This window comes from Scyliorhinus torazame, chromosome 13 (genome assembly GCF_047496885.1).
Source record: "Scyliorhinus torazame isolate Kashiwa2021f chromosome 13, sScyTor2.1, whole genome shotgun sequence".
NCBI lineage: Eukaryota > Metazoa > Chordata > Chondrichthyes > Carcharhiniformes > Scyliorhinidae > Scyliorhinus > Scyliorhinus torazame.
Genome location: NC_092719.1, coordinates 209,181,411 through 209,208,704, shown reverse-complemented (window position 1 = coordinate 209,208,704; position 27,294 = coordinate 209,181,411). Strand labels below are relative to the sequence as shown.

Below are 27,294 nucleotides of genomic sequence, written 5' to 3'. Positions count from 1 at the left end.
CCGACTCTTGTGCAACCCCAAATATAGCCAACCCCCAGCTTGGTTCGACCCGGACTCCCACTACTTTTGAAAGCACCTTTGTCACCCCCATCCAAAACCCCTGTAGTGCCGGGCATGACCAAAACATATGGGTATGATTCGCTGGGCTTCTCGAGCACCTCGCACACCTATCCTCCACCCCAAAAAATTTACTGAGCCGTGCTCCAGTCATATGTGCCCTGTGTAATACCATAAACTGAATCAGGCTTAGCCTGGCACACGAGGACGACGAGTTTACCCTGCTTAGGGCATCTGCCCACAGCCCCTCCTCGATCTCCTCCCCCAGCTCTTCTTCCCATTTCCCTTTTAGTTCATCTACCATAGTCTCCCCTTCGTCCCTCATTTCCCTATATATATCTGACACCTTACCATCCCCCACCCATGTCTTTGAGATCACTCTGTCCTGCACCTCTTGTGTCGGGAGCTGCGGGAATTCCCTCACCTGTTGCCTCGCAAAAGCCCTCAGTTGCATATACCTGAATGCATTCCCTTGGGGCAACCCATATTTCTCGGTCAGCGCTCCCAGACTCGCGAACTTCCCATCCACAAACAGATCTTTCAGTTGCGTTATTCCTGCTCTTTGCCACATTCCATATCCCCCATCCATTCCCCCCGGGGCAAACCTATGGTTGTTTCTTATCGGGGACCCCCCCAAGGCTCCAGTCTTTCCCCTATGCCGTCTCCACTGTCCCCAAATCTTCAGTGTAGCCACCACCACCGGGCTTGTGGTGTAGTTCCTCGGTGAGAACGGCAATGGGGCTGTCACCATAGCCTGTAGGCTAGTCCCCCTACAGGACGCCCTCTCTAATCTCTTCCACGCCGCTCCCTCCTCCTCTCCCATCCACTTACTCACCATTGAAATATTAGCGGCCCAATAATACTCACTTAGGCTCGGTAGTGCCAGCCCCCCCCTATCCCTGCTACGCTGTAAGAATCCCTTCCTCACTCTCGAGGTCTTCCCGGCCCACACAAAACCCATGATGCTCTTTTCAATCCTTTTAAAAAAAGCCTTCGTGATCACCACCGGGAGGCACTGAAACACAAAGAGGAATCTCGGGAGGACCACCATCTTAACCGCCTGCACCCTCCCTGCCATTGACAGGGATACCATATCCCATCTCTTGAAATCCTCCTCCATCTGTTCCACCAACCGCGTTAAATTTAACCTATGCAATGTGCCCCAATTCTTAGCTATCTGGATCCCCAGGTAACGAAAGTCCCTTGTTACCTTCCTCAACGGTAGGTCCTCTATTTGTCTACTCTGCTCCCCTGGATGCACCACAAACAACTCACTTTTCCCCATGTTCAATTTATACCCTGAAAAATCCCCAAACTCCCCAAGTATCCGCATTATTTCTGGCATCCCCTCCGCCGGGTCCGCCACGTATAGTAGCAAATCGTCTGCATACAAAGATACCCGGTGCTCTTCTCCTCCCCTAAGTACTCCCCTCCACTTCTTGGAACCCCTCAACGCTATCGCCAGGGGCTCAATCGCCAGTGCAAACAATAATGGGGACATAGGGCATCCCTGCCTTGTCCCTCTATAGAGCCGAAAATATGCAGATCCCCGTCCATTCGTGACCACGCTCGCCACTGGGGCCCTATACAACAGCTGCACCCATCTAACATACCCCTCTCCAAAACCAAATCTCCTCAACACCTCCCACAAATAATCCCACTCCACTCGATCAAATGCTTTCTCGGCATCCATCGCCACTACTATCTCCGTTTCTCCCTCTGGTGGGGCCATCATCATTACCCCTAACAACCTCCGTATATTCGTGTTCAGCTGTCTCCCCTTCACAAACCCAGTTTGGTCCTCGTGGACCACCCCCGGGACACATTCCTCTATTCTCATTGCCATTACCTTGGCCAGGACCTTGGCATCTACATTTAGGAGGGAAATAGGTCTATAGGACCCGCATTGTAGCGGGTCCTTTTCCTTCTTTAAGAGAAGCGATATCGTTGCTTCAGACATAGTCGGGGGCAGTTGTCCCCTTTCCTTTGCCTCATTAAAGGTCCTCGTCAGTACCGGGGCGAGCAAGTCCACATATTTTCTATAGAATTCGACTGGGAATCCATCCGGTCCCGGGGCCTTTCCCGCCTGCATGCTCCTAATTCCTTTCACCACTTCTTCTACCTCGATCTGTGCTCCCAGTCCCACCCTTTCCTGCTCTTCCACCTTGGGAAATTCCAGCCGATCCAAGAAGCCCATCATTCTCTCCCTCCCATCCGGGGGTTGAGCTTCATATAATTTTTTATAAAATGTCTTGAACACTCCATTCACTCTCTCCGCTCCCCGCTCCATCTCTCCTTCCTCATCCCTCACTCCCCCTATTTCCCTCGCTGCTCCCCTTTTCCTCAATTGGTGTGCCAGCAACCTGCTCGCCTTCTCCCCATATTCGTACTGTACACCCTGTGCCTTCCTCCATTGTGCCTCTGCAGTGCCTGTAGTCAGCAAGTCAAATTCTACATGTAGCCTTTGCCTTTCCCTGTACAGTCCCTCCTCCGGTGCTTCCGCATATTGTCTGTCCACCCTCAAAAGTTCTTGCAGCAACCGCTCCCGTTCCTTACTCTCCTGCTTCCCTTTATGTGCCCTTATTGATATCAGCTCCCCTCTAACCACCGCCTTCAACGCCTCCCAGATCACTCCCACCTGGACCTCCCCATTATCATTGAGTTCCAAGTACTTTTCAATGCACCCCCTCACCCTTAGACACACCCCCTCATCTGCCATTAGTCCCATGTCCATTCTCCAGGGTGGGCGCCCTCCTGTTTCCTCCCCTATCTCCAAGTCCACCCAGTGTGGAGCGTGATCCGAAATGGCTATAGCCGTATACTCCGTTCCCCTCACCTTCGGGATCAATGCCCTACCCAGCACAAAAAAGTCTATTCGCGAGTAGACTTTATGGACATAGGAGAAAAACGAGAACTCCTTACTCCTAGGTCTGCTAAATCTCCACGGGTCTACACCTCCCATCTGCTCCATAAAATCTTTAAGTACCTTGGCTGCTGCCGGCCTCCTTCCAGTCCTGGACTTCGACCTATCCAGCCCTGGTTCCAACACCGTATTAAAATCTCCCCCCATTATCAGCTTTCCCATCTCTAGGTCCGGAATGCGTCCTAGCATCCGCCGCATAAAATTGGCATCATCCCAGTTCGGGGCATATACGTTTACCAAAACCACCGTCTCCCCCTGTAGTTTGCCACTCACCATCACGTATCTGCCCCCGTTATCCGCCACTATAGTCTTTGCCTCGAACATTACCCGCTTCCCCACTAATATAGCCACCCCCCTGTTTTTCGCATCTAGCCCCGAATGGAACACCTGCCCCACCCATCCTTTGCGTAGCCTAACCTGGTCTATCAGTTTCAGGTGCGTTTCCTGTAACATAACCACATCTGCCTTAAGTTTCTTAAGGTGTGCGAGTACCCGTGCCCTCTTTATCGGCCCGTTCAGCCCTCTCGTTCCACGTGATCAGCCGAGTTGGGGGGCTTCCTACCCACCCCCCCCCCCCCCCCTTGTCGATTAGCCATCACCTTTTTCCAGCTCCTCACCCGGTTCCCACGCAGCTGTATCTCCCCGAGGCGGTGCCCCCCCGCCCATCCTCTCCCATACCAGCTCCCCCCTCTCCCCAGCAGCAGCAACCCAGTAATTCCCCCCCTCCCACCCCCCCCCGCTAGATCCCCCGCTAGCGTAATTACTCCCCCCATGTTGCTCCCAGAAGTCAGCAAACTCTGGCTGACCTCGGCTTCCCCCCCGTGACCTCGGCTCGCACCGTGCGACGCCCCCTCCTTCCTGCTTCTCTATTCCCGCCATGATTATCATAGCGCGGGAACCAAGCCCGCGCTTCTCCCTTGGCCCCGCCCCCAATGGCCAACGCCCCATCGCCTCCACCTCCCCTCCTCCCCCCATCACCACCTGTGGGAGAGAGAAAAGTTACCACATCGCAGGATTAGTACATAAAACCCCTCTTTGCCCCCCACATTCGCCCCACCACTTTGTTCGAACGTTCTTTTTAATAACCCGCTCATTCCAGTTTTTCTTCCACAATTAAAGTCCACGCTTCATCCGCCGTCTCAAAGTAGTGGTGCCTCCCTCGATATGTGACCCACAGTCTTACCGGTTGCAGCATTCCAAATTTTATCTTCTTTTTATGAAGCACCGCCTTGGCCCGATTAAAGCTCGCCCTCCTTCTCGCCACCTCCGCACTCCAGTCTTGATAAACGCGGATCACCGCGTTCTCCCATTTACTGCTCCGAGTTTTCTTCGCCCATCTAAGGACCATTTCTCTATCCTTAAAACGGAGGAATCTCACCACTATGGCTCTGGGAATTTCTCCTGCTCTCGGTCCTCGCGCCATCACTCGGTATGCTCCCTCCACCTCCAACGGACCCGCCGGGGCCTCCGCTCCCATTAACGAGTGCAGCATCGTGCTCACCTATGCCCCGACGTCCGCTCCCTCCACACCTTCAGGAAGACCAAGAATCCTCAGGTTGTTCCTCCTTGCGTTGTTTTCCAGTGCCTCCAACCTTTCCACACATCGTTTCTGATGTGCCTCCTGCGTCTCCGTCTTCACCACCAGGCCCTGTATATCGTCCTCATTCTCGGCTGCCTTTGCCTTCACGACCCGAAGCTCCCGCTCCTGGGTCTTTTGTTCCTCCTTTAGCCCTTCGATCGCCTGTAGTATCGGGGCCAACAGCTCTTTCTTCATTTCCTTTTTGATCTCTTCCACACAGCATTTCAAGAACTCTTGTTGTTCAGGGCCCCATGTTAAACTGCCACCTTCCGACGCCATCTTGGTTTTTGCTTGCCTTCCTTGCCGCTGTTCTAAAGGATCCACTGCAATCTGGCCACTCTCTCCTCCTCTTTCCATCCGTATCCAGGGGGGATTCCCTTCTGGTTTACCGCACAGTGTTTTTAGCCGTCAAAATTGCCGTTGGGGCTCCTATCAAGAGCCCAAAAGTCCGTTTCACAGGGAGCTGCCGAAACGTGCGACTCAGCTGGTCATCGCCGCACCCGGAAGTCAGGGACAACACTTCTGACAGTCCAGCACTCCCTCTGCACTGCACTGAAGTGCTGCCTAGATTATATAATTAGTTCCTAAAATGGGCCTTAAAGACACAAACTCCTGACTCTAGAAGTAGTGGTACTAATTGAACCAAGATGGCACATACTTCAAGCATTTGCACATACTTAAAGCATACTTAAAGAATTAGACAGACAAAGCCTCCTTTCTTTATCAGTGTTTGGGAATGTGTATATCAGAAATAATGCTAACAACAACTTGTATTTATATAGTGCCTTTAGTGTAAAAAAAAAAGTCACTTGTACGTGTACAGGAATATTATAATAATCTTTATTGTCACAAGTAGACTTACATTAACACTGCAATGAAGTTACTGTGAAAAGCCCGTAGTTGCCACATTCCGGCACCTGTTCAGGGACTCGGAGGGAGAATTCAGAATGTCCAATTCACCTAACAAGCATGTCTTTCAGGACTTGTGGGAGGAAACCGGAGCACCCGGAGGAAACCCATGCAGACACTGGGAGAACGTGCAGACTCCGCACAGACAGTGACCCGACCTGGGACCTTGGAGCTGTGAAGCAACAGTGATAATCACTGTGCTCCATTATAAAGCAAAATATGACACCGATCCATATAAAATAGATATTTGGTCTAAAAGCTTGGTCAAAGAGGAAGATTTTGAGGAGTGTCTTGAAGGAGGAAAGTGAAGTAGAGGGATGTAGGAGGGAATTCTAGAATTGAGGGCCACCAATGATGGAGCAATTAAACTCTGGAGTGCAGACATCTCGGATGGTTGTGGGGCTAGATGGCATTGCAGAGATGTGGAGGAGTGTGGCCGTGGAGGGATTTGAAAACAAAGATGAGAAGTTTGTGGTAGGTGCAGTTGAGACAAAAGAATTTTGGATGCCCTTACGGTAATGGAGGGGAGAATATGGGAGACCAGCCAGGGGTGTGTTGGTATTAGGGAAGTCTGGAGCTAACTAAGGCAAATTATCCCAACTCCAATAATCCCAAGATTTGTAATACTACCCATGCCAATGAACTCAGTGGAGCTGTGGTTCCAATTCTCTGAGCCTCGATTATCTCAGGCCCTCTGTCTGCGAAGGTGGGTCTCGCATGCTGCTTTCTTCCATCCTCTGGTCTATCGCCGAATCTTACCATAAGACCATAAGACATAGGAGCGGAAGTAAGGCCATTCGGCCCATCGAGTCCACTCCACCATTCAATCATGGCTGATTTCAACTCCATTTACCCGCTCTCTCTCCATAGCCCTTAATTCCTCGAGAAATCAAGAATTTATCAACTTCTGTCTTAAAGACACTCAACGTCCCGGCCTCCACCGCCCTCTGTGGCAATGAATTCCACAGACCCACCACTCTCTGGCAAAAGAAATTTCTCCTCATCTCTGTTCTAAAGTGACTCCCTTTTATTCTAAGGCTGTGCCTCCGGGTCCTAGTCTCCCCTGCTAATGGAAACAACTTCCCTACGTCCACCCTATCTAAGCCATTCATTATCTTGTAAGTTTCTATTAGATCTCCCCTCAACCTCCTAAACTCCAATGAATATAATCCCAGGATCCTCAGACGTTCATCGTATGTTAGGCCTACCATTCCTGGGATCATCCGTGTGAATCTCCGCTGGACCCGCTCCAGTGCCAGTATGTCCTTCCTGAGGTGTGGGGCCCAAAATTGGTCACAGTATTCTAAATGGGGCCTAACTAATGCTTTATAAAGCTTCAGAAGTACATCCCTGCTTTTATATTCCAAGCCTCTTGAGATGAATGACAACATTGCATTTGCTTTCTTAATTACGGACTCAACCTGCAAGTTTACCTTTAGAGAATCCTGGAAGAATACCTTTAGAGAATCCAGCTTTTAGAATCTTCTCTTACCTCTGTACGAATTTTCGCTGGGAAGGGTCCTGGTGGTCGATTCTTATACCCATCTTCTTGCCTTTCCAGAAAGTTCTCAGGCCGTCATCCAATTAGGTATTTGGGGGGGGGGGGGGGGGGGGGGGGGGCGGGGGAACACAGGACGGGACAGTTGCAACATCCTATGCTGTTGACTCAGGGGTTCATCTCCAGGTTTATTGTTCGCATGTAACCTTGCTCCATATATGTTAAGGGCAGGAAAACTGGGTGTCAGAAAGTCTCGCTTCATCTGGGCAATCCACAACAATTGATCCATTCGAATGGGACCGATTACCTCCTAATGATTGTTGACAGGGCAGGCCCGGCTGTCTGTCTCTGCTCAGTGGTTTCAAACTTGGCTGTTCAAATTCTCATCAGGCCTATCTGTGGGCTGGCCGTGGATTCATTTAAAATGTCCAATTCTTAATTTAAAGTGTCCAATTTTACATCTGGCCTAAAATTCAGCTTGTCCATTTTACCACAAGTGCAAATGGCAAAATAACAACTAGTCCAGGCAAGCTTAAAAAAAAAATGCATTGGTCTGGACTAGTTTTAATCACCTCGTGGTCATAGAGGAATTTTCCAGGTGTGTTTCCTTGAGTTGGTCTGGATTTTTATAACTTTTGGTCACCCAGGAGATCATGGTGAGGGGTAGAAGGTGTATATATTATGATGTGTGTGTGGAACAAGCTGGATGTACCAGAGTGTGTTTACGTGTTTGTGTATGGGTATAAAGTTATATTCAGTCGCAAGGTTACTTTCGTCCCTTTTGCCAGAAGAATGAAATGACACCTTGGCTGCAGTTCTAAGATGTTTAACCAGCTTGCAATGTTCATCGATTTTCATTGAAACAGGTTCTGGACAAAGGCAGCATGGCCACCGACATTGGAAGGTGCTTTTTAAGTACCGGCTCCTTAGATTAAGAACCTCTGTCAATCATTAACCTCCACAAGTGACTCTTTGGCACAGTAACAAACATGCTCTGCTTTTCCTGGATTTCGTTTTCTTTGCATTTTGAAGCTGCACTGATTTTTAATCTGTTGAGCAAGTTGCAACGAGACTACAGTAGCTCTTTGGAACATACCAATCAAACGCACGGTGCATCTATTTTAACTTGTCAACAAAATAGTTTTTGGATTGCCCAGAGGAGGCTGCCCTCAGTATTTTTAATTAGATGAAGCAGTAGATGTTTGCATAGTCCAGCCACTCACTTTATTTGGAAAGCAAGGTTCCAGTTCTGAGAGAAGTCTGTACCTGCAGAATGCATGGCCCTTCACTCACTCACATCTCCCATTGTGCTTTTACTCAAGTCTTCAATAGCTTTGTACTCAGACTCCTTACCGTGTGTATAAAGCATTTCAGTTATTGCTCGTCTGTCTCAGTTGATTTTTATTGAATTTTCTGCCTATCGAGATGACTGTGTTGATATTTTTTTTTCAAACGCAATTTATTCAAACTTGTATCAAAGTGGGTTACAGCAAATAAACACCCCGGGAAACATTCTTCCCAACAATCAACTATCCAGTTTGTACAGATTTTTCTCCTGTTTCACTCTCCACTCCCTTCTCCACTATCCTGGTTAAGACCGCGAACAGTCCCGCCCAGAATCTTCCCAATTTTTCACAACCCCAAAACATGTGCGTATGATTCGCTGGCCCCCGTCCACACCTCTCACACTCATCTGCGACCCCTGAAAGAACCCACTCATTCTCGCCTGAGTCATATGCACCTTGTGCACCACCTTAAACTGTATCAGGCTCATCCTTGCACAAGATGAGGTCCCGTTTACCTTTCGCAGTGCCTCACTCCATATTCCCCAATTGATCCCCGTTCCCAACTCCGCTTTCCATTTCTCCTTGATCTTCACCACCCGCTCGCCTCCCTGCTCCCCCAGCCACTTATATATATCCCCAATTCTTCCCTCCCCATCCACATCTGGAAGCAACCGTCGCTCCAGCAGGGTGTATCCCGGCAATCTAGGGAACTACTTCCAGACCTTTCGTGCAATGTCCCCAACGTGTAGATACCTGAACTCACTGCCCCTCGGCAGCTCTACCCTGCTGTCACCATAGCCCTCAAACTAGACCCCTTACAATATTCCTCCTGCATCCTAACCCACTCTACCCCTTCTCCTTCCCACCACCGCCGCAACAAGAACCTCGGCAGAATATTCATTTTCACCACTTGAACCCTCCCCGCCAATGTTAAGTGCAGTGTATCCCACCTCTTAAAATCCTCCCTGGCCTCCTCCACCGGCTTTGTTAAGTTCCACTTATGGAGCCCCGTCCATTCCCTCGCTACCAAATCCCCAAGTACCTAAACCTATCCCTCGCTACCGTAAATGGCACCCCCCTATATTAGCCCACTGTGCCAGCTCATTCACCGGGAATACCTCGCTTTTCCCTACATTCAGCTTTTATCCTGAGAACCCTCCAAACCTCCCCAACAGGCCCATAATTCTTCCCATACTCTCCAACGGATCTGAAACATACAGCAAGTGGTCATCGGCATAGAGCGACACCCGATGCTCCCTCTGACATCTCATTATCCCCTGCCACTCTGCCGACCCCCTGAGAGCCATCGCCAATGGCTCTATGGCCAGCGCAAACAGCAGCGGCGACAGCAGGCACCCCTGCCTCGTACCCCTGTGTAAGTCAAAGCTTCGTGAGCTCATATCATTCGTCCTCACCCTCGCTCTTGGCGCCACACACAGCAACCGCACCCATACCACAAATCTCAACCCAAACCTTCCCAAAATTTCGAACAAGTATCGCCACTCCACCCGATCAAGTGCTTTCTCCGCATCCATGGACACCACCACCTCCGGTACCAGAGCTCTCAACGGATTCATCACCACATTCAACAGCCGTCTTATATTACTCACGAGCTGCCTGCCCTTCACGAAGCCTGTATGATCTTCTGCAACCACCCCCGGGACACAATCCTCCATCCGTCCCGCCAACAACTTAGCCAATACTTTCACCTCCGTGTTCAATAGAGATATGGTTCTATACTACCCACATTCCACCGGATCCTTCCCTTTTTTGGGGGATTAGTGTGATTACTGCCTGCTTCATCGTCTCCGGCAACTCCCCCTTCTCCAGTGCTTCATTAAACGCCCCCAACAGATGTGGTGCCAGGTCCGCCGCAAATTCCTTATAAAATTCTGTCGGGTACCCATCCGGCCCAGGGGCCTTCCCCGACTTCATACCCCTGATACTATCCAGCACCTCCCTCAGCCCCAGTTGCTCCTCCAACACCTGCCACTTTGCTTCCTCCACCTGGGGAAATTCCAGCTCGTCCAGAAACCACCCCTTGTCCCCCTCCTCTCCTCCTGGGTCTGCCTTATGAAGTCACTGGTAATACTAACATGTTGGTATTTTGGGTACCTGATATCAAATCCGAGCACTCTTCAGAGTTGAGGAAAATCATGCTTGATGTCGAGCAAAACTTCAGATAGCCCGTTCTCAAGCCTCCATCTCCAAGCCCGTGCACAGTAAATGTTCCTCCCGCGGGTTTTCAATGACCCCTCTGGATGAGATTCTTCAATCAGGTGTCAGATTGTGGTGTGGGTGTTTTTTTGTTTGGTTTCTGTTGGAAATGCAGTTGGAACTGCAATGCATGTTTCACCCAGCAGCACCATGATAGCAAACACAACGGGACTTTCATTCCATTCAATTACATCGTGGACTGCTGCTGGGTAGAACATCCGCTAAATGGCTGTGCCAAGTCACACCCCCCCCCCCCCTCAAAAAAAACCAACCTCCTCTCCATCTGTACCCGCAGTTAACGAATGACCGAAAAACAATTTTCGGTCTGAATGGGGAAAGATTTAAAAGGTTGAGTGAATCATAAAATCCCTACTGTGCAGAAGGAGGCCATTCAGCCCATCGAGTCTACACCAATGCTTTGAAAGAGCACCCTACCTAGGCTCAATCCCCCACCCTATTCCTGCAACTCCACCCTAAGGGGAAGTTTAGAATCCACCTAACCTGCACATCTTTGGACTGTGGGACGAAACCGGAGCACCCGGAGGAAACCCATGCAGACACGGGGACAATATACAAATCCCACACACAGTTACCCAAGGTCAGAATCGAACCCAGGTCCCTGGTGCTGTGAGGCAGCAGTGCTAACCACTGTGCCACCCCAGTGAGCTGAGTAGTGTTAACATGAGCTGTAATTGGGGTAATGGTATTCATGTCATACGCTGCCATTGCAGTATGGAGTTAAGGAAGAGTTCTCAAGTTAACTGTGCAAGGTTGGCATCCAGTCAAGCTTTATTTGTGTGGAAGGGATGATTGTTGCATGAGAACCTCAAAGTAGCATTGGACCTGATACACATTGACTTATTTGCGACTTAGTCTATCAAATATACTGGTTTGTCTCATTCACTTCTGTTTATTTTCAGGTTCAACCATCTGTGGCCAAGCTTATTTTAGTTAACTTCCATTGGAAAACCTCTGATATTTCAGAACGGTAAGGAATGTCTCTCCTTTTTTTCAAGCTTACTTTGTATGTCCATCCTGGTTTGTTTGCACAGTTGCCTGACTCTGTCTCTTAATATAACCCCGATTTTTATTTTTGCTGATAACACTTGGCTTTATATAAACTATCCTGACCATTGCCTGATTATATTTGCATCTCTGAAAATGTTTTATATACAGGAAAAAGTCAGTGGAATATACCATTAATTACCTGCAGCAAGTTTAACTTGAGTGACTGTAAATTTCTAAACCCATCTCTCTCCAGCACATTTTTTTTAGTGAGCTGTTTTTTTTTTGTTAACCGTGGGCGGGGAAATCACCAACAGAGGGAAGAATTTATTTATAACTTAAGAAACTGGGGTGAAAGATCAAGGCGTATTGTGAGGGAGAAACCCACTTTGCGATTGTGGTATCGGACCACGCTTTCCATCTCGTGGACACGTGTATGGAGAAGGGAGGTTCGTCAGCCGCCGCAATGGAGGCTGGATGGGTTGTTGGTCGATGAGGCGATTTGAGAAGATTGGGGAGGCCATAAGTATGTATGTAGAGCTCCATAAGAGCGAGGAGGTCTCGAAATTTGGTGAATCAAACCGTGGGGATGGCAGATGTAGAACATCGGAGAAAAAAAAGAAAGGTAGAAAGCATTGTAGTTCAAGTTTTGGGAATGTGAGTTGGAATGGGACATGCGCCCCTCTTGATCTAAGCCCCTACCAGTTCCCCTCCTTTTGCACATGGATCATTTCAGCCTGAGCTCATCTATTAAGCTGATGAAACGACAGAGGCTGTTCCTGCTTTGAATTTTCACTGTTGAAGGAGGTCTTTTTATTGCTGCAGGTAACAGGCGTGTATCCATTTGGCCGCGATATTCTTTAGGTCCCTTTAGAACAATGCAAATGTTATTAGCTTTTGTATCTGCCAACTGCACTCAGTTTTAAGAGCAGTGACCTAGGTGGTCTGATTATTGTCGACCAATGGTTCTGCTTCAGAGGGTTTGTTTAAAATTTGATCTGTTACCCTATGACAGCTAGTTTTGTTTCTCTGGTATAAAATACGCAGGCCAAGTTAGCATCTATAATGAGAAGACGAGTTAGGCCTATCTCTTAGGGAGAATTATATTAGTCCTTGGATATGCTATTGAATGGAATCACTCTGTGATTGAAGGTAATGTCTGTCACACATGTAAGCAGTGAGTGGTCTTTTGTGGGCAGCATACTTGGCAGTTGACAGTCCATGTCATCTGCTACAAATTGCAGGGTTGACCTGGCTATAGGAAGGTTATATAGAATTAGGTAGCATGTGTTTCTTTTGTTCCTGTGTGGCATTTTCATCAAAGAGACAGCTCATTTGACCTGACTGGTTTGCACCAGTATTTATGCTGCCACTAGTCTCCTCCAACCACGTTTCATCTAATCACCTATTGGCATATCCTTCAATTCCTTTCATAAAATCCATAGAATCCCTACAATGCAGAAGGAGGACATTCGGCCCATCAGGTCTCCTCCAGCCCTCTGAAAGAACATCCTATATAGGCCCACTCCCCGACCAATCCCCGTAACCCAACCTACCCTGCAGGACTGTGGGAGGAAACGCACCCAGACATGGGGAGAGTGTGTAACCTCCACACAGACAGTCATCCAAAGTTGGAATTGAATCCGGGTCTCTGGTGCTGTGAGGCATCAGTGCTTGCCACAGTGCCATCTTTTGTCCTTGTGTTTTTATTAAACTCTCTCTTCATTGAATTTGGAGTCCTAAATTCATTACGGCACAGAAAGGAGGCCCTTTGGCCCATGAGTCCATGCTGGCTTTCTGTACAGCAATTCAGTCAGCCCCATTGCAGGTGGGGCAGCACGATAGCTCAGTGGTTAGCATGGTTACTTCACAGGGCCAGGATCCCAGGTTCGATTCCCCGCTGGGTCACTGTCTGTGTGGAGTCTACACGTTCTCCCCGTGTCTGCGTGGGTTTCCTCTAGGTGCTCCGGTTTCCTCCCGCAGTCCAAAGATGAGCAGGTTAGATGGATTGGCCATGCTAAATTGCCCTTAGTGTCCAAAAATGTTGGGTGGGGTTACTGGGTTATGACGATAGTGGAGGTATGGGGCTTAGGTGGGGTGCTCTTTCCGAGGGCCAGTGCAGACTCAATGGGCCAAATGGTCTCCTTCTGCACTGTAAATTTCCCCCACTTATCCCTATCACCCTGCAACTTTATTTCCCTCCAATGCCCATACAATTCCCTTTCAAATTGTTCATCGTATCTACTTCCACCAGCCTCGTAGACATCAATCTCCAGGTCATTATTTCTCACTGTGTAAAAATGTTGTTGTTCTCAATACTGCCACACCCACATCTCTTGCCATAAGCCTTAAATCTGTGTCCCCAAGTCTTGGAATCATAGAATCATCGAATTTACAGTGCAGAAGGAGGCCATCGGCTTATTCTTGCACCATTAACTAATGGGAACAGTTTTTCTTTATCCACCTCCTCGACGCAATATACTAATGGTGTGTAACCAGAACTTTGTAAAAATTCAGCCTGACTTCCCTGCTTTTTCACTCAATGCTTCTATTTCTGAAGTCCAAGACCCCACATGCTTTCCTAACTGCCCTGTCAATATGTCCTGCTACCTTCAAAGGCCTTTGCACCTGCACTCCCAGGTCCCTCTTTCTCTGCAGTCTTTAGAACTGTGCCATTTAGTCTATATTGTCTCTCCCTATCCCTTAATGTAAAGTGCATGACCTCCCATTTCACTGCATAAAATTGCACCTGCCACTTGTCTGCCCACTATCTAACTCATTTTGCAGTCAGTCTGTATGATCCTCACTGCCTATCACAGTTCTAAATTTGTTATCATCACATTTTAGCACAGGGCTGTTTAGCACAGGGCTAAATCGCTGGCTTTGAAAGCAGACCGAGGCAGGCCAGCAGCACGGTTCAATTCCCGTAACAGCCTCCCCGAACAGGCGCCGGAATGTGGCGACTAGGGGCTTTTCACAGTAACTTCATTTGAAGCCTACTTGTGACAATAAGCGATTTTCATTTCATTTCATTTTTTGAAATGTTATGTTTTGAAGACAGATGTGAAATATTCATTTAACACCCTACCACTGCCCTCTGGCTCCACCCACAGATTTCCCCCCTTGGGCCCAATTTTCCCCTAGTTGCTCTCTTCCCATTGATGTACTTCTAGAATATCTTGGAATTTTAGGGAAAAAGGACCAGTAAGTTTGTGAATGACACAAAGATTGGCCGGGTAGTTAACAGTGAGGCTGAGAGTCTTGGGTTACAGGAAAATATAGACGGGATGCTCAAATGGGCAGATAAATGGCAGATGGATTTAATCCTGAAAATGTGAGGTGTTACACTTTCGAAGGTGCAATTTGACAAGGAAATATTCAATGAATGCCATCACACTGGGAAGTCCTGAGTAACAAAGAGACCGTGGCGGGTTTGTAAATCGATCTCTGAAGGCAGAAGGGCAGGTTAATCGGGTGGTGAAAAAGGCATGTGGTATACTTGCCTTTATCAATCATGACATGGATTACAAAAGCAAGGAAGTCATGTTGGAGTTATCTAGAACATTGGTGAGGCCACAGCTGGAGTAATGTGTGCAGTTCTGGTCGTCACATTATAGGAAGGATGTGATTGCACTGGAGGGGGTGCAGAGGAGATTCACCAGGATGTTGCCTGGGATGGCACATTTAAGTTATGAAGAGAGGTTGGGTAGACTTGGGTTGTTTTCTCTGGAGCAGAGAAGACTGAGGGGCGACTGATCGAGGTGTACAAGATTATGAGGGGCATGGACAGGGTACAGCTGTTCCCCTTAGTTGAACGGTCGGTTACGAGGGGACACAAGTTCAAGTTGAGAGGTGGGATATTCAAGGGGGATTTGAGGAAAAACATTTTAACCCAGAGGGTTGTGAGGGTCTGGCACGCACTGCCTGGGAGGGTGGTAGAGGCGGGTTGCCTCACATCCTTTAAGAAGTACCCGGATGAGCACTCGGCCTGTCGAGGCTATGGGCCAAGCGCGGGCGATTGGGATTAGCAAATTAGGTGCCTTTCATGCAGCGTTTTCTGCACTGTATTCTTCTGTGATTCTGTTATCCTCTTTCCAATATACAAGTCATTTACATATTTTAAAAAGCAGTGATATTAGCATTGTCCCTTGAGGAAACCACCCTCAGAATAAAAAACACACATTTACCATGACTTGCTCTTTTCTGTTCTGAAGCCATGTTTTAATCCAAGCTGACACTGACTTTCCTATTCGCCTCAATTTTGCTCACGACCTTTTATGTGGTTTTGCTATTTGCCTCAGTTACTCCATGTTCTCACTCTCCAGGAAAATATGTTAATTAAACGTGAATTGGGCAATGAAGCCATTTGAATGTTGTTCTCTTTCTCTCAGGCACAAATCTAACCCGACTCAGCTTCTGGTGGAAGCCAGAGTTCAGCCGAAAACAGCAAAAAACGTAAGTGCTTGGAGCGCACAACTGGATTTAGTTTTCAGCCGTTTCAAGAGACGGAAAGCACTGTTGGTGTAAAGTGATGTTCGTGTTCAATGCAGCTTTTGTATTTCATTTGTTTCCCAGACGTTTATCCATTCTTCTCATCATTGTGGTGTATGCCTGCAGTCAGTTCGGAAAGAGAATTTGCTGTCCTTGCCCTGCCACCATCCATTCTGCCGCAGTTGCTGGGAGCAGCACAGCACTGTGCTGGTGAAAGATGGCATCGGAGTGGGTGAGTCAAGGACTTGATGTTGCAGTAAAGATAATATTTATGGGCGTCATTATTCCTGGTGTCAGCTCACAGCTTTTGGATGTTGCAAGAGTTTTTCTGTCTGTAGCTCAAATGGGTTTCTGTCCAAAATGCCTTTTTAAATTTAGCAACAACATGTGTCTTTGGAAACTTCATCTGCCCCCAGTTACACAGCCAGCTAGTCAAGGCATTCCTTTTGGCAGCAGGATGGCAGAACTTGGGTTCATACCTAAGATTCCCCAAGTATCTGACCTTGTTTATAGCATCGAGCTGGCAAATAGAAACAATTGTTTTTTGTGTGCCTGAGACGAGGTCAGCTATTCTGCGCTCTTAACCACAGAACCATAGAATCCCTACAGTGCAGAATTTGACCCATCGAGTCTGCACCGACCCTCTGAAGGAGCACCCTACCTAGGCCCACTCACCCGCCCTATCCCCATAACCCCCCCTAACCTGCAAATCCCAAGACAGAAGGGGCAATTTAGCATGGCCAATCCACCTAACCTGCACATCTTTGGACTGTGGGAGGAAACTGGAGCACCCGGAGGAAACCCACGCAGACACGGGGAGAAAATGCAAACTCCACACAAACAGTGACCCAAGGCCGGAATTAAACCTGGGTCCCCGGAGCTGTGAGGTGGCAGTGCTAACCACTGTGCCACCGTGCTGCCCTAAAGAGCCCTGGGGGCTCTTGTACTATCTATTACTGGCTGACTCTGCTTCTAACATTGGCAGAGACCTTGGTGTTTATTTTGGTCTAGGCTTACTTTGGGGGTGAGGGCTAAAAATATTTTCAAAGCTATCAATCTATCCCAAATACTGACCAAGGATGTGTTCTTAAGTAGTCATTAATGGGTCTATTTAATGAGAAGTTTGATGATAGCCAGGTAGTTAATATTATCGCTGAGCGCTGATTTAAAGATCTCTACCAACCCAAAATGGCAAATAAAGAGCTGTTAAAATTATTCTTAAAAACTATCGGCAGCATCCTGAACATGATTATTTCGGACCAGATTCTCATCCTGGGTAGTGGAAGGCAACAAGTGTCATTCTTTTCCTCATGTTTTCCAAATGATGAGTCACAATATCAAAGTCTCCCGTTCCAGCTTGTAACAACATATGAATGGATCAGAGTAATGAGTTGCAGGTGAATGAGGTGTTGTCAATCTGTCGTTTAATGATAGGGTGAGGTAGGTTTCTGGCTCTCGTGGTGGGTTTCCGATTCCAGCCATGCAGCAGGGAGATGTGCAGTGGAAATATCATGTTTGTTTTGAAAGATAAAGTTGAGGTGGGACAGTGCTTTCCAGAAAGTGAGTGAATGGGCCTTGGACCAGTTGCTTACCACTCCCCGAGAATGGTGTCCAAACAAGATACTGAAGAAAACTCTCCATAAATACTGCCAAACATGGAGAGGTATAGAAGGCTGACCAGGAAGGCATTGGTTGGATGACGAAGAAATTATTTCACTGAATGTACTACCTCGTCTCAAGAAATGATAGCACAGTATTTTGAGGTTGCAGAAAAAATTCATGCTTAAAATACAGGTTGGGTGAAAAGAATAAAAGATTGCTGTTTTGATATTGAAGCTCTGTTGGAAATATTGAGGGAAAACCCTCTTAGATTAACTGGACTGGAGATGCACGATGTTTGAACCTTTTTTCCCTCCGATTATTAAGAGACTGGCATTTTACTGTTCCCTAATGCTAGCTGGGGAGGTGGATAAAAAGCTGTTGGAATAAGTAGTATGATTTCTATATTCTGATCCAGTGGAAACTAAACCAGTTTAAAATTAGATTTTGCATCTTTTTCTTTTAAGCCTCCAATTATGTTTCTTGCTGTGCTTTTAACGCTTTATTTTATCAGGTTACATGATTGCATGTTGTACTGCAGACCTTTGATATCGTCCATGATTGTAGAAAATTTGCTGTAAAGCAATTCAATATCGAAAGAAATCCTTGCTGTTTCCAAGTGAATGGATAATCTGCGGCGGTACAGAAAATGCTGTCTAATGACCATCTTCGGGAACTGTCAGGAGACATTTTACAGATCAGCGTTTGTTTTAGTGGTTTCCTAATATTGGCTTCCTAATGTCAGCATGATTCCATCAGAAGCTTCTCTCCAAAGATTTTAATTTTAACCAAGCATGAACTACATGGCTAACTGATGCACTCTTTTAAATTAAAAACATTTATTCATAAACGTTTTACGATGTCTAAATTATGTTGCATTTTATGGTCTGTTTTCTTATAAAGCCTTGAAAGCTGATCTATTCCCTTTAATTGAGTTACGTTGAAGTGTGCCTCTTACTCTTGTGAGCTGCTAGCCTCATGTATGTTATCCAGAAATTAATTGTTCTGAAATGGTTCCTGTGAATCTCACTTTGATTGAGTGTTGTAATACACAAGCTGTGGCTATTTTTGGCTGTCTGCTTCTCTGTTATTGCTTAGGCTGTCTGCCTGCTGTTGCTGCTTTCCGTATGGGCCGAAATTTGTTCTCACCACGGTTGCTTCTAACTCATTATTTTGCTTCAAACTTATTGCTAACTGAGAGTGAGTTAAATGGGAGTTTTGGCACAATGGTCTAGCTGTATTTGAATCTTGATTTAGAGTATTCATTTATCCCTCCACTCACCACCTCAAGTATTTCATAGAATCCCGACGGTGCAGAAGGAGGCCATTCGGCCCATCAAGTCTGCACCGGCCCTCCGAAAGAGCACCCTACCCATGTCCACTCCCCCATCTATCTCCCGTAATCTAACCTACACATCCATGGACACGAACGGCAATTGATCATGGCCAATCCACCTAACCCGCAAATCTTTGGATGGTGAGAGGAGACCTGGATGAAAGCCACGCAGACATGGGGGTGAGAGACAGTCACTCATGCTGGAGTTGAACCTGGGTCCCTGGCGCTGTGAGGCAGCAGTGCTACCCACTGTGCCACTGTGCCTTCCATTTAACCATCTGCTGTTCTCCACCGCACTACATTGTAGCTCATCCGTTTCCTTCTATGATTATATTCTTCTACCCCAAGCTGCTCATTTGTGATATCTTGCAGTTCTGATGAAGGGGTTATGTCTCAATGGCCAACATTTGATCAGATCAACTTAGATTGGGTGGTTGCTTTGTGACCCTGAGCTTCTGAATACTTGCAAGTCTCACTCTGTCGCCGGCTACCTTCTTTTAACAAAGCTCAATGGAAGATCAAGAGGATTGAATATAAGTTCAACAATTTCAGATCTGAACTACTGATCGCATACTTTATAAAAAAAATAAAAACACAGCAGATGCTGGTAATGTTTCCGGTCTTGCTAATCTTGAAAAGGACACCACCTCTTCTCGATCCACCTTTTGTTTCTTGACGTGTCCCATTACCATTTGCTTTTGCTTTTCACTGTCATCCCTTTTATCATTTTAAAAACTCCTGCCTTCCGCCCTCTCAAAGGCCCTCTAGGCTGACACTTCAATGCAGTACATGAGGAAGAGCTGCACTGTCAAATGTGTAATCTTTCAGCCGAAATATTAAACTGGAGCCGAGTCTGCCTTGTCAGGCGTGTAGAAAATCCCAAGACATTATTTCAAAGAAGAGCAGGGGTCACGCCTGCTGTCCTGGCCAATATTTATCTCTCAATTGACACCATAAAGCAGATGATCTGGACATTATCAGATTGCTGTTTGTGGGAGCTTGCTGTCCACATACTGGCTACTCTGTTTCCTGCATTCGCACAGTGACTACACTTCAAAAGTACATCATTATTGTAGAGCAGTTTGGAACAGCCCGAGGTCTTGAAAGGTACCATATAAATGCAAGTCTATCTTTTCACCTCTGCTCGACTTCCCTGCATCTGTACTTGCTTAAAACTGTGAAATCTCCAGGTTTTTTCCAATTTTGATAAATAGACATTGACTTGAATCCTTAACTTTGTTTCTCTCAACAGGTGCTGCATGACCTGCTAAGTATTTCCAGAATTTTCTGTTAATTCACATGGAATTCTCTTACTTAACAAGTAGTATTTTGAAGGCGAATACCCTTGGGCCGTTATCCATGGGCACTAGAAGCTCTATAATGTCCACTTCATATTATAATGACTATTAGAAAATTATTTGAGTATTTTTTGAATTATTTGTCCCTCTTTCTCTCGTACTGATTCTTGGCTGGGATGCAGGCCTACAGATGTTGGTTACACAAGATAAAGGCAAATTACTGCGGATGCTGGAATCTGAAACAAAAACAGAAAATGCTGGACAATCTCGGGAGGTCTGACAGCATCTGTGGAGCGAGAAGGGAGCTAACGTTTCGAGTCTGGATGACTCTTTGCCAAAGATGTTGTGTACTCTGTGGACTCTGGTCCACGTGGTTATTATTCATAAGTGGTGTTTGACCATGTGTGCCATGAGGACCTAAACCGTGATGAGCATTGCAACTGAGTGATGCTCCAAAATGCACTGGGACCCACTTCTGCCAGTAGCTGAAATCTGATAATTAATCTGATAACCACGGTTGTCACTCGACCTTGTCGGCCCTATAAGAAGTCTTAGTTTACCAGGTTATAGTCCAACAGGTCTGTTTGGAATCACTAGCTTTCGGAGCGCAGCTCCTTCATCAGGTGAGTGAAGAGGTGGGTTCCACAAACACATATATAGACACAGTCAATGATGCAAGATAGATGATTCTAAACAAACCTGGACTTTAACATGGTGTTGTAAGACTTCTTATTATGCCCACCCCAGTCCAACGCCGGCACCTCCACTTTTCAGCCCCAAGGAGCTTTTGTATGTTTTAATTTAGGTGAATTGAAGGGCAATAATGCCTCCCGTCTCCTTTACTTCTAACATGCAATAGGGCTAAAGAACTTTCTCCGAGGTATCTACTAATATTGTCGTGAACTGAGCGGAACAGCACCACTGGTTAAATTGGACATCTCGGTCCCTGTACTTGACACTTCCACACGGAGTAGAACCGAGGTCAGGAACTGATGAGTGCTCAGGCGCGTTGTGACCACTAGCCCTGATTCCTCGGCTAGGTTGTGGCATACGTAGCTGAGCTCCATTAAGGGTCTGGTGACTCGATCTCTGGGTGGTTTGCAAAGATTTATTTTTCAGAACGAGGTTCTGTTCTAAAATATTGGCCAGATTTTGTTTGAAGGATTGACAGTAACCAGCCTGTGTCTCTTGCTAGGCATATCCTGTATGGCTCAAGACTGCTTGCTCCGAACACCTGAAGATTTTGCTTTTCCTTTGATTTCTAACGAAGAACTGAGAGAAAAATACAGGCGCTACCTCTTCAGAGATTATGTAGAGGTGGGTGATTTTCAATACATTTGAAACTTTTGTTGGTGGAATGGGGATGCAATAATTGACAAGAAATGTATCTGTTAAAAGCCTGTTGACACGAAACAGGGGAAGGTGACTACCCTCATTAATATTAATTAAATTCAATTCTGAATCAAAATACTCTGGCTTTTGAATCAAAAATTGGATTTTTTTCTTTACTTGGACTCTAAGTGTAAAGATGTGACGACTGCCTCGGCTAATCTCCGAGCCCTTGGTCCTGAGTGGGGTGGGAGGCTAGATTACCTGAGATGGTGGAATTTAAACTCAATAAAATATCTGGAATTAAAAGTCTAATGATGACTATGAAACCATTGTCGATTGTCGCAAAAAACCATCTGGTTTATTAATGTCCTTTAGGGAAGGAAATCTGCTGTCCTTACCTGGTGTGGCCTACATGTGACTCCAGATCCACAGCAATGTTGTAGACTCTGAACTGCCCCCTCACGGGCAATTAGGGATGGGCAATAAATGCTGGCACAGCCAGCGACGCCCATGTTCCATGAACAAATAAAAATAGTAACTCGCCAAGGTTGCTTCGGCAGCACCTTCCAAACCCACGACCACTACCATCTAGAAGGACGAGAGCAGCAGATACCTGGGAACCCCACCACCTGGAGGTTCCCCTCCAAGTCACTCACCACCCCGACTTGGAAATATATTGACATTTCTTCACTGTCGTGGGTCAAAATCCTGGATTAACTTCCTCCCAACAACACTGTGGGTGTACCTACACTTCGGGGACTGCAGCTGTTCAAGAGGACAACTCGCCAATTCCTTCTGAAGGGCAACAAAGGCAAGAAACGCTAGGCTAATCAGCAATACCCACATCCTGTAAATGAATTTTAAAAAAGCTATTTCCTCAGCAGGAATTGACTGTATTTGATTCTCTGCCTTCTAATTGGTGACCATCACATATTGCAGTCCTGGATACTGCATTGAGACCCGAGATGAAAATGATACTGAACTTGCTAATTATCTCATGTATTTGTCAGAGGCCAGAAATAGAAGTGCTCTCAAAAGTATGGCCCAAGCAATTTCAGTTAGTAGAAGAGTGTTTCCCTCCCACTCTGTTCGGTAGCTTCATGCTAAATCGCGACTTGAAAATTAGCTGAGGAAACTGAATCCTGAAGAATAAAATACGTTTCCGCCGAGGGAATTGTTTGCCACAAAGGCACTTTAAATCTTAGGTTGTGGGCGTCGCTGGCTGGGCCATCTCTAATTGCCCTCGGACGAATGGCTTGCTAGGCCATTTCGGTGTGAACATAGAACATAGAAAATACAGCACAGAACAGGCCCTTCGGCCCACGATGTTGTGCCGAACCTTTGTCCTAGATTAATCATAGATTATCATTGAATTTACAGTGCAGAAGGAGGCCATTCGGCCCCTTGAGCCTGCACCGGCTCCTGGAAAGAGCACCCCACCCAAACTCGACACCTCCACCCAACACCAAGGGCAATTTGGACATTAAGGGCAATTTATCATTGGCCAATTCACCCAACTCGCACATCTTTGGACTGTGGGAGGAAACCGGAGCACCCGGAGGAAACCCACGCAGACACGGGGAGGACGTGCAGACTCCGCACAGACAGTGACCCAAGCCGGAATCGAACCTGGGACCCTGGAGCTGTGAAGCAATTGTGCTATCCACAATGTTACGTGCTGCCCTTGAGAATAAATAAATCTACACTATATAATTTTACCGTAATCCATGTACCTATCCAATAGCTGCTTGAAGGTCCCTAATGTTTCCGACTCAACTACTTCCACAGGCAGTGCATTCCATGCCGCCACTACTCTCTGGGTAAAGAACCTACCTCTGATATCCCTCCTATATCTTCCACCTTTCACCTTAAATTTATGTCCCCTTGTAATGGTTTGTTCCACCCGGGGAAAAAGTCTCTGACTGTCTACTCTATCTATTCCCCTGATCATCTTATAAACCTCTATCAAGTCGCCCCTCATCCTTCTCCGTTCCAATGAGAAAAGGCCTAGCACCCTCAGCCTTTCCTCGTAAGACCTACTCTCCATTCCAGGCAACATCCTGGTAAATCTTCTTTGCACCTTTTCCAAAGCTTCCACATCCTTCCTAAAATGAGGCGACCAAAACTGTACACAGTACTCCAAATGTGGCCTTACCAAAGTTTTGTACAGCTGCATCATCACCTCACGGCTCTTAAATTCAATCCCTCTGTTAATGAACGCGAGCACACCATAGGCCTTCTTCACAGCTCTATCCACTTGAGTGGCAACTTTCAAAGATGTATGAACATAGACCCCAAGATCTCTCTGCTCCTCCACATTGCCAAGAACTCTACCGTTAACCCTGTATTCCGCATTCATATTTGTCCTTCCAAAATGGACAACCTCACACTTTTCAGGGTTAAACTCCATCTGCCACTTCTCAGCCCAGCTCTGCATCCTATCTATGTCTCTTTGCAGCCGACAACAGCCCTCCTTACTATCCACAACTCCACCAATCTTCGTATCGTCTGCAAATTTACTGACCCACCCTTCAACTCCTTCATCCAAGTCATTAATGAAAATCACACTGGGGTGGGGTTTAAGCGTCAACCACTGCTGTGGGTCTGGAGCCACATGTAGGCCAGACTGGATAAGGATGGCAGATTTCCTCCCCTGAAGGACATTAGTGAACTAGATGGGGTTCTTTTGGGACAATCTGCAATGGTTTCATGGTCATCATTAGACTTTTAATTCAAGATTTTTATTGAATTCAAATTTTGCCATCTTTCATGGTGGGATTCGAACCCGGGACCCCAGAGCGTTATCCTGGATCTCTGTATTACCAGTCCAGTGACAACTTCATTGCTCCCAGATGGATGAAGCTGCAACGCCGTGTCGGACTAGGTACACGATGGAGGCGAATTGCAGATGATCTCAGGCCCATATTGTGAGAACTGCCGCTTCATTATAGCCTTCAATTCCTCCCAATGTTTTTTCTGAAATACAGGCTCTATGGAATACAATAAAAAAGGACCAAGTAATTTTGACACGGATCAGCAGCCTAAAAGGGGTTGTGCAGACACCATGCCGTTGCTGACTCTCAAAACAATCCGAAGAGGATTCTACTACCCTCTCGTGTGCATCTTCCTCTGTTTCAATGCCCCCTCCCTCCTCTTTTGCTATATGCTTTGATAGTTAGAAGAATCACTTATGCAATGTTGCCCATGGGGGCTGGTTTAGCACAGAGCTAAAGAGCTGGCTTTTAAAGCAGACCAATGCAGGCCAGCAGCACGGTTCAATTCCCGTACCAGCCTCCCCGAACAGGCGCAGGAATGTGGCAACTAGGGGCTTTTCACAGTAACTTCATTTGAAGCCTACTTGTGACAAGCGATTTTCATTTCATTTCACTCAGCTCTTGAAAGCAATATTCATTCTAATTTAACAATTGTTAGCTAACTGAGAGGTGGTGATTATATCCAGCTTTATGACAAGATTTATTAGAATGGTGTGAGATAAAATAGCAACATCACTGCGGGAAGAATTTGATTGTGGTAGCATTAGTAAGAGTTGGCTGCACTGATTTTTTTCAGTTGTTGGCCAGTTTTGTGTTAACAACACTTTGAAGATTTCAACCTTTATAATACCCATAAAAGAGCAGATGTTTTTTTCCGGTTTTAAATGACTAAATATGTGTTCACTGAATTGTATTGTTAATGGCTTATGAGTAATAGGGTATTAGTTAACTGACTCATGGAAGACTTAAGATGTACAAACCTTAAATTAGCATGAAGAAGGAATTGCATGATTCAGGACTGGGTGTTAAAAATCTTTTGGTTATGAGTGCTACTTTTGCATTGTCCACTGGACAATAGTCTCTGACATCAGAGGAAACTCAAACAGGGTTTCAAAACTCTTGATGAAGAACCAGAAAATTGCTGGCACTTCACCAGTTTAATTTGCTTTCTGCATTTTCTCAGTCAGTAAACTAATAGGTACGAATTTAAGAAGTACAGTTGATAGCATAAACACTTGAGAAGTAGTAGAGGGAAAAAATATCGGCTTGAGGCAGTTAGCAATCTGTCGTGTTCCCAAAGACCTCAAGTCCTGAAGCTTGCTTAGTACAGTTTAACACTCCCTCTTAGTTCTGCAACTTTTCCTGACTCGGCAGCAACAGTTTGGCTGCCAGTTAGTTAGCTGTCGCACTCATTGATTTCAGCTTTTGTTGTTCCAATTGTTAATGCAGATGTTTTTTTAGTCAGTGTACTTTTCAGTGGATAACCACCTTTGCCTAGCAGTTTACAGTGGTTTGTGTTGATTAACAGCAGCCAATCATCTCCCACAGATTTTTATTTCTTAAGAATAAATTTAGAGTACCCAATTCTTTTCCCCCCAATTAGTTGGCCTGGTCACCTACACATCTTTTGGGTTGTGGGGGTGAGACCCACGCAGGGGAGAATGTGCAAACTACACGGACAGTGACCCGGGGCTGGGATTGAATCCGGGTTTCTCGACGCCGTGAGGCTGCAGTGCTAACCACAGATCAGTTTTCAATCACTGGCAGCCTCTCGACGTGACGACTAGGCAGACGTTATGCTTTATTAATTAACTTTGTAAAAGAGAGTACCTTCCAAACCCATACCCTCGAGAAGGACAAGGGCAGCAGATGCATGGGAACACCACTACCTGGACGTTCGCCCCAAGGCGCGCACCACCCTGACTTGGAAATTTCTCCTATTTTTTATGTACAGGACATACCTGGGCAATTTCCACATTACCGGATAGATGCCAATGTTGTAGCTGTATTGGATCAGCTTGGTCAGGTGCCTGGCAAATTCTGGAGCTCAAGTCTTCAGTGCTATTGCCGGAATATTGTCAGGGCCCATAGCCTTTGCAGTATCCAGTGCCTTCAGCCGTTTCTTTATATCATGTGGAGTGAATTGAATTGGCTGAAGACTGACATCTCTGATACTGGAGACCTCCAGAGGAGGCTGAGATGGATCATCCATTCAACACTTCCGGCGGAAGATTATTGCAAATGCTTCATCTGTATTGCACCGATGAGCTGGGCTACCCCATCATTGAGGATGGGAATATTTATGGAGCCACCTCCTCCAGTGAGTTGTTTAATTGCCACCACCGTTCACGACTGAATGTGACAGGACTGCAGAACGTGAATCTGATCCGTTGGTTGTGGGAATGCTTAGCTTTGTCTATTCACTTGCTACTTACACTGTTTGGCACACAAGTATGTCCCCTGTTGTAGCTTCATCGGGTTGACACCTTTTTCGTTATATCTGGTGCTTCTGGCTTGGTGGTAGTGGTAAAACGAGGGAAATGCCGGACTATAAGGTTACTGATTATGGTTGGGAACAATTCTGCTGCTGCTGATGGCCCACAACGCCTCATGGAGGCGCAGTCTTGAATTGCTAGATCTGTTCTGAATCTATCCCATTTAGCATGGCGGTGGTGCCACAGAACATGATGGTGGGTATCCTCAATGCGAAGATGGCACTTTGTCACTCCTAATGCTGTTGACGTGGGCAGATGCATCTGTGTCAGGCAAATTGGTGAGAATGAGGTCAAGTATGTTTTTTTTCCCCTTGTTGGTACCCTCGCCACTTGTCGTAGACCCAGTTTATCAGATCTGTTCTTTGGGACTTGGTCACCGCAGTCTCTAGTGGTGCTACTGAGTCACTCTTGTTGATGGACATTGAAGTCTGCCACCCAGAGTACAGTCTGTTGCCTTGCAACCCTCTACCTCCCCTAACCAGTGTTCAACATAGA

General features: G+C 46.5%; 1 protein-coding gene across 1 annotated transcript in view; it reads left to right on the top strand.

The window, feature by feature from the left end:
- The window catches only part of arih2 (ariadne homolog 2 (Drosophila)), a 103,674-nt gene that overhangs the window by 38,516 nt on the left and 37,864 nt on the right, over positions 1–27,294 (top strand). The window contains exons 3-6 of the mRNA XM_072472999.1: positions 11,390–11,457; positions 15,866–15,929; positions 16,050–16,197; positions 21,394–21,515. Of these exons, the coding sequence (XP_072329100.1) occupies positions 11,390–11,457; positions 15,866–15,929; positions 16,050–16,197; positions 21,394–21,515 (402 nt within the window). The remainder of the gene's footprint in view (positions 1–11,389; positions 11,458–15,865; positions 15,930–16,049; positions 16,198–21,393; positions 21,516–27,294) is intronic.